The sequence below is a fragment of the Fusarium vanettenii genome, assembly GCF_000151355.1.
Source record: "Fusarium vanettenii 77-13-4 chromosome 4 genomic scaffold NECHAsca_3_chr4_2_0, whole genome shotgun sequence".
In the NCBI taxonomy this organism is placed as follows: Eukaryota; Fungi; Ascomycota; class Sordariomycetes; order Hypocreales; family Nectriaceae; genus Fusarium; species Fusarium vanettenii.
Window position 1 is genome coordinate 1,114,513 of NW_003315879.1, and position 12,053 is coordinate 1,126,565.

General features: G+C 49.1%; 4 protein-coding genes across 4 annotated transcripts; 3 read left to right on the top strand and 1 right to left on the bottom strand.

Annotated features, from left to right (window-relative positions):
• Nucleotides 1-706: 706 nt before the first annotated feature.
• On the top strand, nt 707-1,123 carry NECHADRAFT_78923 (uncharacterized protein; the record flags this gene model as incomplete). The annotated part of the gene is made up of 1 exon (XM_003051599.1): nt 707-1,123. One exon carries the CDS (start codon nt 707-709, stop codon nt 1,121-1,123), a length of 417 nt encoding a protein of 138 aa, XP_003051645.1.
• Nucleotides 1,124-2,481: 1,358 nt separating this feature from the next.
• On the top strand, nt 2,482-5,527 carry NECHADRAFT_38216 (uncharacterized protein; the record flags this gene model as incomplete). The annotated part of the gene is made up of 2 exons (XM_003051600.1): nt 2,482-4,041; nt 4,091-5,527. The coding sequence occupies 2 exons, from the start codon at nt 2,482-2,484 to the stop codon at nt 5,525-5,527; spliced, it is 2,997 nt and encodes a 998-aa protein (XP_003051646.1).
• Nucleotides 5,528-6,077: 550 nt separating this feature from the next.
• On the top strand, nt 6,078-6,766 carry NECHADRAFT_104068 (uncharacterized protein). Its single transcript, XM_003051601.1, has 2 exons — nt 6,078-6,200; nt 6,254-6,766. Exons 1-2 carry the CDS (start codon nt 6,137-6,139, stop codon nt 6,619-6,621), a joined length of 432 nt encoding a protein of 143 aa, XP_003051647.1. The 5' UTR covers nt 6,078-6,136; the 3' UTR covers nt 6,622-6,766.
• A 455-nt stretch (nt 6,767-7,221) lies between these two features.
• NECHADRAFT_37559 (uncharacterized protein) lies at nt 7,222-8,638 on the bottom strand (the record flags this gene model as incomplete). The annotated part of the gene is made up of 2 exons (XM_003052046.1): nt 7,222-7,850; nt 7,900-8,638. 2 exons carry the CDS (start codon nt 8,636-8,638, stop codon nt 7,222-7,224), a joined length of 1,368 nt encoding a protein of 455 aa, XP_003052092.1.
• Between the last annotated feature and the right edge of the window lie 3,415 nt (nt 8,639-12,053).

A 12,053-nucleotide genomic window follows, 5' to 3' on the forward strand; every position in this document is an offset into this window, starting at 1 on the left:
CAGTGGAGAATTGCATGGATGGTTGCTTGTTGAAGCATTGTGTATATGGAGCTATTTTAGGATCCGCAACAATGATCGTCTATTCAATGAACTCCTTATTCTATAGTTATGATATTTTACATCGAACAAAGCCATGACGAGAGTTGGTGTTTTCTTCGAAATTTCCTTACCGACATACCTATGTAACGCAGAGTCAACCAGTCCAAAATTCAACAGTCACCGATCAAAATAAAGTCCAATGAACCTTCCTTTTGTTTCCATCCATTGTTTCTTTTTATTCTTCTTCAAACACATAAGCAACCGAGATGTGTTCAGCAGTATAGGGCTGCGTTGTGTTCGCCATTGACCATCCATAGCGAACGAAACTATGTGCCTTGTTGCCCATGTACAGATACCAAAAAGAGGCATTGTCGGCATAATAAAAACATTAAATAAGGTTAATTACCATTGTTTGAATAGTTTATTCAATTGCTATTGCTGTCTTCTAACCTGCAACGGAGTGGTTCCCATTCTCAACGTCTGTCTTCGCGAGAATCTGTTTGAGAGAGGGTATTTAGCTACTCCGATCAACTCTAAACATCCCGAAACCTTTCCTTCACACTACAGACTTCATCGGAAAACGTCTCAGTGAGACCTTGGCTTCATCACGATACCCCTTCTCCTTTAACAAAGCACTCAGTGATACCCTCGATCTTTGGCAGACAAGATGTGTGCTGACGACAAGCAGCCCTCGGGCAAGGACAAGTCTGTGGAGGACAACCTTTCGGGGGAAGAGGAAGAGGGTTATTCTACTGATGAATACAGCGGCGTTGTTGAAGAGGCCGAAATGGCCCTGGTTATCACGCCAAAGAAACTCACATCCGTCCTCAGTGCGGGTGATGCTGCCAGATATGTTCGGCGCAATAAGAACGAGGCAAGAAAGAAGGGGAACGAGAAAGCGAAAGATGCAGAAGAGCCTACAGCTGTCACGCCGAGTAAGATGGCCAAAAACATGGAGCGCAGTATAATCGCCCAAAGGAGGAAGAAGAAGAGGGAGCAGTTGAGTAACCCAAGGGGTAAGGCCAACGAAGAATCCGAAACCATGAAGAAGAGCGCAGGGGGCGAAAAAAAGGCATCCTCCTAAGGGAATACCCCCCCCCCGAGCCAGTAACGTCAGCACCGAAGGAACTTCATTTCAACATGATGGCAACGACAACGTGATTCTTCTGGATACGCTTGCTATTGTCTCTCTTCACTACCGCTTAGTGTTTAGCAGAGCCCCTCCTAAATCGGTCACTAACGGAATGAGTTCTCATCACACCTATGCTTTCTTGCTAGCTAGCTTCTTGGAAAGACCATTTTCTCAGTCTGTATACCAGAGCATCGATGAGTATCTCATATTGTTGAGCGAAAGCGTTTTGAGGGCAAGGAGATGGGGTTTATACCGAAAATACATGCCATCTTGGGCAGTCAGCAATGCAAACATGAACCCGGTCGAGTTTATTATCTTAGACCTGTCCAAATGCGCAAAGCTCGTAAAGTACTTCATTTAAGATGCCTGCATTAACCTTGTGATCCCCTCCTTCGCGAGTTTATGTGTTGTTGCCCTGATTGAAGTGTAATCATGCCAGACAATATTAAATCACTCAAGTACTAAGATGGTCTGAAGGCTTCTACACAGAAGGACTGGTTTTTATGGACAGGAAAATTCCTGCTGAGACCTTGAGAAAATAAACAGAACTTGAAGGATCACTTTGTAAGTCGGTCAGGATGTATCCAACCTAGGTAGGCAGCATGGCGAGGTTCTGCCCCAATTTCCACTAATTTCTCGCCATCCATGCATACGGCTCCATACCATAACATGATTCATATCTAATATTTCACTAATTAGCCTTAGAAATCTTGTCTGGGATAGGGCACTTATCAAGCTGAAGAATCTTCGAAACTCTAGGGTTGGCTGCTCGACATCCAGTTAGAATCACGTGACTCGCTCACCGTTCCCTGTGATGGTGTCTGCTCGCCCACTCCTTCTCACATGGAAACCGCCTAGGTATACAGATTGATAAGCCGCGGCGTTGGCTGCAGTTTCGATTACTTGGAATTGACCTGATTTTTGAAGAAATCTCCCAATATTTGAATCTGACCTTCTACTTTCTATCCAAATATGCATCCTAACCAAGACATCAACCGCTCGCTCTCCACAATTGATAATCTCTCAAGGAACTCGAGTCTTGGCATCCCTACGCACATGCGCAAACGAAAGCCCATTTCCATCATGTCAAGACCCCACAGCTGGAGGCGACGCTTGCCCACCCGACGGAGACCGAGCCATTTTGAAGGAATACATCCTGGACGCCGGCATTGGGTACCATCCATTCACCTATCAGGTACATATTCTACCTGATTAGGCTCACATCCAGACGAACTCCTCTTCTTTACAACACTCGAGTTGAACCCTTGACGTCAGTCAGTATCTCGTCCTTCAACGCCTAGTCTTTCACCATGGCTACAGGCACAGCACCACGACGCCTACGGATTGGCATCGATGTCGGAGGAACAAACACCGACGGCGCTATCATCGACCCTTTCCAGACCTCTGCTACTGATAGAGGAGTTGTAGCATGGCACAAGGAACCAACAACGACCAACCCTAGTGTTGGCATCGACAATGCCATCGCCAGCATGCTCTCATCGGCTGCCATCAGCCCTGGTGACATTGCAAGTGTGACTATCGGCACCACCCATTTCGTCAACGCCGTGATAGAGAGAGATGCAGCAAGACTATCTCGAGTTGCTGTTCTTCGTCTTTGCGGACCTTTCTCAAAGCACACCCTGCCTTGTGTGGACTGGCCTGCCGATATGCGAGACCTCATTCTGGGTCATCACGCTCTTCTCAAGGGTGGATTGGAAGTTGACGGACACTTGATCTCTGACATCGACCAAGAGGAGATCAAGGAGCAATGTGCCATCATCCAACAAAAGGGTATCAAGAGTGTGGTTGTGATCGGCATTTTCAGCCCCATCGACACAGTGGAAAAGCAAGAAGAGAGAGCCGCGGAGATTATTAAGGCCCAGATCCCTGATATCGACGTCGTGTGTTCCAAAGAGGTTGCCAACCTTGGCTTTCTTGAACGAGAGAACGCCGCTATTCTGAACGCTTCTATCCTCCCCTTCGCTCGCAAAACCATTCGATCTTTCCACCAACCTATTAGGCGGCTTGGCATGAAGTGTCCTATCTTTATCAGCCAGAATGACGGTACTGTTCTTTCTGGTGATCTCGCCGCGCGATTACCTATCCGAACCTTCTCAAGTGGCCCAACCAACAGTATGAGAGGTGCTGCCTTTTTGGTGCAAGGAGAGCTGAATGAAGCAATGATGGTGGTCGACATAGGAGGAACCACAACTGACGTAGGCTTGTTGTTGGAAAATGGCTTCCCTCGCCAACAGGCAGCTTACAATGATCTTTCGGGTGTAAGAATGAACTTTTCCTGCCCAGACATCAAGAGCATTGGCCTTGGTGGAGGCTCCATTGTACGAAAAGACAGCGGCGTGTCAGTTGGACCTGATAGCGTGGGATATAAACTAACCCAGGAAGCTGTCGTCTTTGGTGGAAAGGTACTGACCTCGACTGATTGCGCTGTCCTCGCAAACCCCAGCTTGAAGATCGGGGATTCAGCTCTGGTTCAAGGCGCACTCTCGGACGATCAACTCTCCAAGGTCACCTTGGTGATTCAGCACAAGCTGGAAAAGATTATTGACACCATGAAGACATCACCCCAAGATATACCCGTCATTCTCGTTGGCGGTGGAGCTGTCATTGCCCCTGATGAACTCAAGGGAGCAAGCAAGGTGCTGAAGCCCAAGTGGTCACAGGTTGCCAATGCAATCGGCGCCGCCATCGCGAGGGTGAGTGCAGTAGTGGATACTGTCAAATCTACTGCGTCGAAGCCGACTGCCGAGCTTCTCGAAGAAGTCAGCCAAGAGGCTATTGAGAAGACCGTCGCAGCCGGCGGGCTACGTTCGACTGTCAGTATTGTTGAGCAGGAGACGCTGCCGCTCCAGGTAAGTAGTGTTGCCCAGAGGCTTCTGCCACCCGTTAACGTCTTGAAAGTACATTGCCAATAAAACCCGTTTTGTTGTTCGAGCTACTGGAGACTTCGACTTCTCCAGAGAGGATATCGAGTCTGAGTCGCAGGACGAGTCAGATGAACCCCTGGATATGGATCATTATGAGAAGACAGCAAAGGACAAGGACTCTCAACGAGATACGCAAGCTGAAGACGACTTTGATATCCTCGCCTATCGCCCACAAGTCAAGAATCGCATCTGGAACGTTTCAGAGCGTGACGTGGAATGGATCTCAACAGGTGCCTACATACTTGGAACAGGAGGTGGCGGAAATCCTTACAGCCTGATGATTCGACTCCGAACTCTGCTACGAAACGGAAATACGGTCCGTGTGATGAACCCGGAAGACCTCCCCGATGATGCCCAGGTTGGCTGTGGTGGCGGAGCAGGTAGTCCTACTGTGGCTATTGAGAAGCTGGCAGGCGACGAGCTCCTTGAGGCGCAACATGAGTTGTACAAGATCTGCGAGAAATCAGCCACTCACATGATTTCCGTCGAAATTGGAGGTGCAAATGGCCTCTCTGGGCTGTTGTTGGGATCTAGTTCACAAATGAACGTTCCGACCGTGGACGGCGATTGGATGGGTAGAGCATACCCGACGAAATGGCAGACAACCCCGGTCGTCTTCAAGGAGAGGGAGACTATTTGGTCTCCAATCGCACTCAGTGACGGCAACGGCAATGTGATCGTCATGCCCAAGGCGTCCTCTGATGCCGCTGTTGAGCGTATTCTGCGAGCTGCTTTGAGCGAGATGGGCTCCCAGGTAGGAGGTGCAGACGCACCCGTCACGGGCGCAGAGACGAAACGCTGGGTTGTCAAGCATACACTGTCCCAAGCGTGGAGGATTGGACGAGCAGTTGCACGAGCACGCAAGGAGAACAGGGTGGACAATGTTGCCGAGACGATTATCGATGAGTGTGGAGGGCCAGGAGCTGGAAAGGTTCTATGGAAGGGCAAGATTGTTGGCGTTGACAGGACGCTAAGAAACGGTCATGTCTATGGCGAGTGTCTCATCGAGGGTGCAGATGTCAGGGATACTGACAATGGCACGACTGGAGACCAACCCTCGGCGCAATTCAAGGGTATTGTCAAGATCCCCTTCAAGAACGAAAATATCGCCGCTATCAAAGTCCACCCTGACCGGAAGGAGGAAAGACAGGAGGATGTGCTTGCCATAGTCCCTGACTTGGTGTGTCTGATCGACGCACAGAGTGGAGAGGCAGTCGGCACACCCGAGTACCGATATGGATTGCTCGTTGTCGTGCTTGGTATTGCAGCGAGTGACCGATGGACCGGTTCGGAACGAGGTATCGAGATTGGAGGACCCAAAGGTTTCGGCTTTGATCATCTCGAATTTGAGCCTCTGGGCAAGTATACGGAGCCCAAGAGTGTTATTGATGAGTTTGATGAGTCTTCTTAGAGTATGGCTTGGTATAGTAATGCTTATTCAATTGTTTGATCCGAATCGTCTCGTAACTTTGTCAAGCTTTAGATGTGTCGTTATCCTTCTACAATGAGCCTGCAAGGTTCGCACTAAGAAGTCCGCCTTTGCCAGTAGCCGAATTTGGGTACTCTTGCTGCTCTTGTGAGACATTGATTGGGGGTCCCTAATATCTGAGGGCATTTACGTGTGAGGCGGATGCTACATAGTAGTGAAGGAAGGTATCTAGCGCAACGTCAAAGACATAGCCGAACCTGGAAAAGCAAACTACCTCATCATTTGAGCTATCAATACTCAATACTTAAATCAGCTGTGTATATAGAATTTAGACGGGGTTTAATAAACACCATTTTTACAGACTTGACTCCAGGCACATTGAGACTCGTGATAATCGGCTCGGTGTGCGGTGAAAGCCCCCACTCACCTTGAGCCAAAAACGGCTAGCCTCGGATCCGGTATTTAGCCGTGCCCCTCTATCTTATCTCTCCCGCCATCTTTGCTCCACCAACATGGAAGGCAATCCACCAACCTTCCATCATCTTCGCGACCCAACCATCAACACCAACCAAATCAGTTACCACATTCATCATGGGTTCCGTCGTTCTTCCCCATCTCAACACTGGCTGGCACGTCGACCAGGCGATCCTCTCAGGTAAGCCAACCCTTTCCTCACTCCCCGTAAACTCGAGCTAACTTTTGCGCCAGAGGAGGATCGCCTCGTCGTTATCCGCTTCGGCAGAGACTGGGACCCAGACTGCATGCGCCAGGACGAAGTCCTCTACAAGATCGCCGACAAGGTCCGAAACTTTGCCGCCATCTATCTCTGCGACATCGACCAGGTGCCCGACTTTAACCAGATGTACGAGCTGTACGACCCATGCTCGCTCATGTTCTTCTTCCGCAACAAGCACATGATGATCGATCTGGGTACCGGTGACAACAACAAGATCAAGTGGGTGCTGGAGGACAAGCAGGAGCTCATCGACATCTTTGAGACTGTTTACCGAGGAGCCAAGAAGGGACGCGGTCTCGTCGTTAGCCCCAAGGACTACTCCACCCGACACCGCTACTAGATACCAGGAAGGAGGTTATTTGGATTTTCTCTGTGATAGAGGGTGTCAGGCGTGGGTATGGCTTTTTTACTTTTGAGGTACTAATGTTTGCTGCGGTTGGAACTGAGTAGCAGCTTCGAATACGAAACGAACGTTTTCCGTCCAAATCCGGCTTCTCCATACAGCAAATGGTGAGAATCCTTGGTGCTTTCTTTTTTTCAAACCAATTCTTTTTTCTGACACAATATGAGAAGACCACAGAAGTTTGCCGTCGACTTGTGGCCGGCCCATCTTGGGCTTGGCTTCTGACAGCAGACCACAAAGGTAGGACGAGGCTAACCAAAGCTATGTGATGATGTCTTAACGAGCAATTCTCAAGGCCCAAACTGAGGTTGCTGGTCGAACGCCTTTTGTGTGTGATGCCATGTTGGTGATATTTTGACCCTCGAGAGTACACTGTGATGATCATAACCTTGGCCGTTTTGCCGGTTTTTTGCCAAACTATCATGGTGCATTGCCAATCACAAATTGTAAAACTCGAACAACATCATAATCGCTATTCGTTAAATAGAGGCAGAACTGCCGTAACTTGTCAATCTGAGCTAGATAACAGTTGTGTAGTTACAACCCAAACGGCCAGGTTTCGTGATACTCAAGAGGCGACTTTGGCTGATGAACCTCCAAAGTCGCAACATGCTTCGACTGGTCAAACCAGATAAATCCATCAAACTGTTCCGGCAAGACCGCGGTCGAGTAATGCGACTGCTTTTCCGTAGCAGGCTTGTACAACACCCCGATGAACCTCTCCAGACGACGCTCACAGAGAGTTTTCCGAAGCCGCTCATCACACTTCTTTGCACGCAGGTCCAGCACAAAATTCTGAATGCCCGTCGCGTGCATCAGTTCTTCGTAGCTACTCGAAAGCCCTGGTCGAACTCGCATGACCTGCATGTCCCCATCCCAGCGCTTCGCAGCAGCCACAGTGCCGGTATTAGTACCGGTCCCAATGTTGAGTGCTCTGTTTCCGTACGTCTCCTTGCAGAGCTGACCGATGTTGAGCTCTTCTCGGGACCAGCCCATGCTGGTTGCGCGAGCATCGCCGATGTGACTGTTATGTGCCCAGACAATGGCCTTGGCCTTGTCGCCGCGATGTTTGAGGATTCGTACGAGAGTCTGGAACATGTGCGTGTCTCGGAGATTCCACGATTCGTCACGACCGTGGTACATGGCCCGGTAATAGTGTTCAGCATCTATAGCCAGTCAGCACAGTTGTGAACCCATCTCTCTTCTGTGCCCTACCCTTGACAACTCTTGCATTCTGCTCGCCACTGTGAAACTCGGTACCGTCACGGGTGCAGGCAGAGTACTCAATCCGCCTACTCAAGAGGTCTTTAAGCATATCAACAACTTCCTTCTCGTACCCCTTAAAAGCGGTCGTCAAGACCTCAAGTCCGTACTCGTGTGGATCGTCGCCCCAGCTCATCAATTTACCATATCGTTCTCGTGCCAGCTCTGCCATTTCCTTGTCGACAGTATCAAGGTAGTCGATGACCGCCTTCATGGATGTTCCCATGGAGTATAAGTCCAGACCATAAAACCCAGTGGCGTCACCTTCCTCCCGTCCATAGTTGTAATCCCGTAGCCATTCCACAAAGTCATGGACTTCCATGTTGCGCCACATCCACGTGGGGAAGCGTAAGAAAGCTGGTTCTCTTCCCTCCTTCTTTGCCATCTGAACCGTCTCTGCTGTGCCTTGTCCTGGTCCTGGCCGACGCCTGACATATCGATCTACATGTTCGGCATCAGGCCAGTCGGCTTCGACAGCCACGATGTTAAAGCCATGGTGCTCGATCATATGCTTTGTAATCTCGGCACGGACGGAATAGAATTCGGAGGTGCCATGGGAAGCGTCGCCAATGAGTAAGACTTTACAGTCACCGAAGCTATCAAAGCATCTTGTTATCGTATCGCGATCTTCGGTAATAGAGTTGAAAGGCGTAACGTGGGCTTGGAGGAGCTCGATCGCGGACGAAGTCATCCTTGCTGGCTTGTTTCGAGGGATCAGACTCGATTTAATTAAAGGTCTCAAGTATTTGGTCAGCATCTTCTTTGCGGCAAAGGGTTTCTTGGAGGCAATTCGTACTTATAACGGTTGCAACGCACAGTGTCACGACACCATCAACTGCCATCCTGTGGCGCGTGACATGACGGGAGGTTACGGCTGATACTCCAATTCATTCAATTGTATGCCGGATTTGTGTAAACCCGGAATACTTCTCATTGCTGGGCGCGATTCGAAGTCGAAGTCGATGTTCAAGGCGGCGCGGCGAGAAACGACAAGCTGCTCTAATAGGGGCGAGGAATTAGCTTGCATAGAACATGGGATTTCGGTATGGCTTTTCGATGGTACCTGGACCAAATATTGGCGGTTTCCCATCTGCGACGGTGTAGAATGAAGGTGGCAAAGGACGACAATTCAATGATGACGATGTTGTGTTATGGCACCGACGTCACAACAGAGTTGAGATCGACCAACCACAATGTTTTATCAAAGTTAGAATTCTGAACCACCAAAAAGCAACAGAATCAACAGTTCTCATAGAGTCGCAAACCCGCCATTGCGATGGGAGTCTTCAGCAAACCTTATCAGATGCTGCCACTTGCATCAGTAGGTCAGGAGAGATCTAGGACTTACAGTACGAGCCCACCGATCTCTTGAATCCACCTTCAACTTTCCAGCCTTCTTCGGTGTAAGTAGTCTTAGTGCTTGTAGATATTCTTTTGGACTATCCGGCATCTTGTTATGATCCAAGACTCCGGTTGCGCCCCTTAACCCGATAGTTCCGTCAGCAACACTGGCCCGGGGATCGAAGGAGAGCGAAAGGTCTTAACGATCAGACAGCTTCTTCAGTATCAGTTCGCTGTGAGATCGGTAGGTTATTTCCAAGAGTCTCGATTTGTTTCCGTAGTCGAACAGTACGATAGGAATAGGATCTGTTTGAGACAACTGTCAGCATCATTATCAACTTCTTCAGGTACCAGAGCTAGGGGTAAACACAGATGACCAGTATCGAGCATTTATCCCATATTTTTCACTGCCCAACCCTACTTCGGTCTGTCTTGAAATAAATGCTCCATCGTTGGGAAGGTGACTGTACTGACGAACCATCTGTTCCCCATCCAAGCAAGGCCATTGGATATTGGTTTGTCACTTCGACCATCTTTTGGCTCTGTGTGCAGCATATGGAGTCTATCTCTTGTATTAGAAACATGATCCACTTTGGGGGGCTGGCCTGGATCTTGATGCTTCTCCCAAGGGGTGATGAGGTTTGAACAGGGGCAACTTACCGGAAGCAGACTATGGACAGAGCCTGTCGATAGGTAAGTGCCTAGAGCAATTCTGCATATAATTTCGTATCGTGGCATGATATCTTCCATGTGCAGCATGTATTCGTGCTGCCTTGACTCTGGCTAGATGGTTTCAATCACATCAAGGTCGCCAGCACCTCGTATACACCAAGTCAAACATGTTTTCTTCCACTTATTGGCTCAATAGATTAACGATCTTGTATCTTCTCTGGGTTCGATGGTTGAAAAGGCATCGTCGTTCGGTATTGAATTCTTGTTCGACAAAGGCGACCGGAAAGGAGTCGATGTAGTTGCCAGACAGGCCCTAGGATTTGGATTCTGTCGCGCTCCGCGTTTTCGAGGAGGTGATATATAAAGTCACCAACCTAATTCTTTCGTATTGATAAATATTTCTGCAACCTGAAGGACCTGCATGGATGTGGTACTTACAGCGTTCGCCGCGACTCTGCGCAGTTGTAAAACTTTGTAGCTCTAACAAGTTACAGCCATTGATCAAGTTAACAAAGACGTATCTATCATACTAGCACCTCAGCTGATGAAAAGTGGCAGTTTGTCAGTCAGACCTTTTGTTCAACAGGTATTGAACACTCTTTGAAGAGTTAGCAGCCACCCTCATAGCAATAGAGGTTCCCAGTGACGATCTTCCTTATCAGAGTTGAAAGTCGGTCGGGCTCGCACTGTTTCTCTTGGATAGGTTAGACATCTCGACTCAGTAATCATGAAGTAGTAAACCTTGTCTGGCTGTCTCCGTTGGAGTCTGTCTACAGCCCTAAGACTACAAACTACCAGCAGACTTCTCGATGGTTTGATAGAATGGCACTAGGCTTTCTCTAATCCTAGAGTAACCGTTGTCTTTAGAGTTAGGTTGAGTATCCTTCCCCATCGCCGTGGGGGACTTGTGACGTGCTTGAGCCATAGCTCTCAGGTGAAGCGTATACTCCAGCAGCTATCTCCTAAGGCGATGTGCTGGAATAGAAGGCCCGTGAGGTCAGCGGATGACTGTTTGGTTCTTAATTCAACCTATTGGGTCGGCTAAACAGGTTGAAATCAGATTGGGCTGTGGTGAGGATCACAGACAGCCGCAACCAATGGTAGCTTCACGCTATCCGTCTGCCACTCGGGTGTATGAGTCTTGAGAAACCAGATGGTCTATCTTGAGCGCTTTCGGAGAAACAGGTACGCTTCTTGGTGTTGTCGAGGCCCTCGTGGTTCCGTCGGTTCGGTGTTCGTGGATGGAGGCACTGGTAGTGGTCTCTGGACCGCTTCTCTCCGTCGATCGGCCTGAGCATGAGTACGTACGGGTACGATTATCATATTTTGCTTCTCTTCTGATGGTTTTGGGGGGATCTAATCGCTCTGACGCCTCTAGGAGTCGTGAGGGCATCGCCAAACGCAGACCAAGGTCCGAAGACTGGGTGTTGGGCCGGGGATTCGGTAGATTCGAAAGATTTCGAGCTTTTGATGAATATCTTGATTACTTCGGGATCGATAGAGTCTTGATTTTGTGATGCGATGGTTTCTCTGGATCATTTGAAGATGAAAGATGAAGTTCGTGGGTGTTTGGGGGGGGAGGAACTAGCCCAACCTGGAACCCACTGGCGATTTTGCGCTGGGGGATTTAGGGGCTGTCCGCCTGAACACGACCTTGACCACGGCTACCATCACTTGAACTGAACAGCGAAACAACAGTGAGATACCAAGGAATGGTAGATGGACAATCGTAGCAAATTTATGGATCCTTTATTATTTGACTATGGTATTTTTTGTTGTTGGCCCCCGTGCGGCGAATCCTGGATGTCTTGTTCTCCCCAGCGTACCGCCAACGACACTGTCACTGCTGCAAATTCCCTTCGCGGATCGCAAAAGATTACTCGAGCTCGGCCAACCATTTGAACAGCAAGATTATGCTTCTCTCTTCGGTGGAACTATGCTGAGGTTTCTCCCGAGGAAGAATCGGAGATTCACACCACTCGACTAGCCAGTGAGCAGGCTGCTTTCCGTGGGAGGAGCAACTAGAAAACATCAGGTAGGGTATTACACTGAAGCTCGCCAAATGCTCTAGGGTCTGTGCCAGCAGGGGTGCC

Excerpts from the sequence above, each read along its gene's own strand:
- NECHADRAFT_104068 (XM_003051601.1), top strand. The coding sequence starts at position 6,137 with ATGGGTTCCGTCGTTCTTCCCCATCTCAACACTGGCTGGCACGTCGAC. Across the intron at positions 6,201-6,253 it reads CGACCAGGCGATCCTCTCAG|AGGAGGATCGCCTCGTCGTT; the intron begins GTAAGCCAACCC and ends CTTTTGCGCCAG.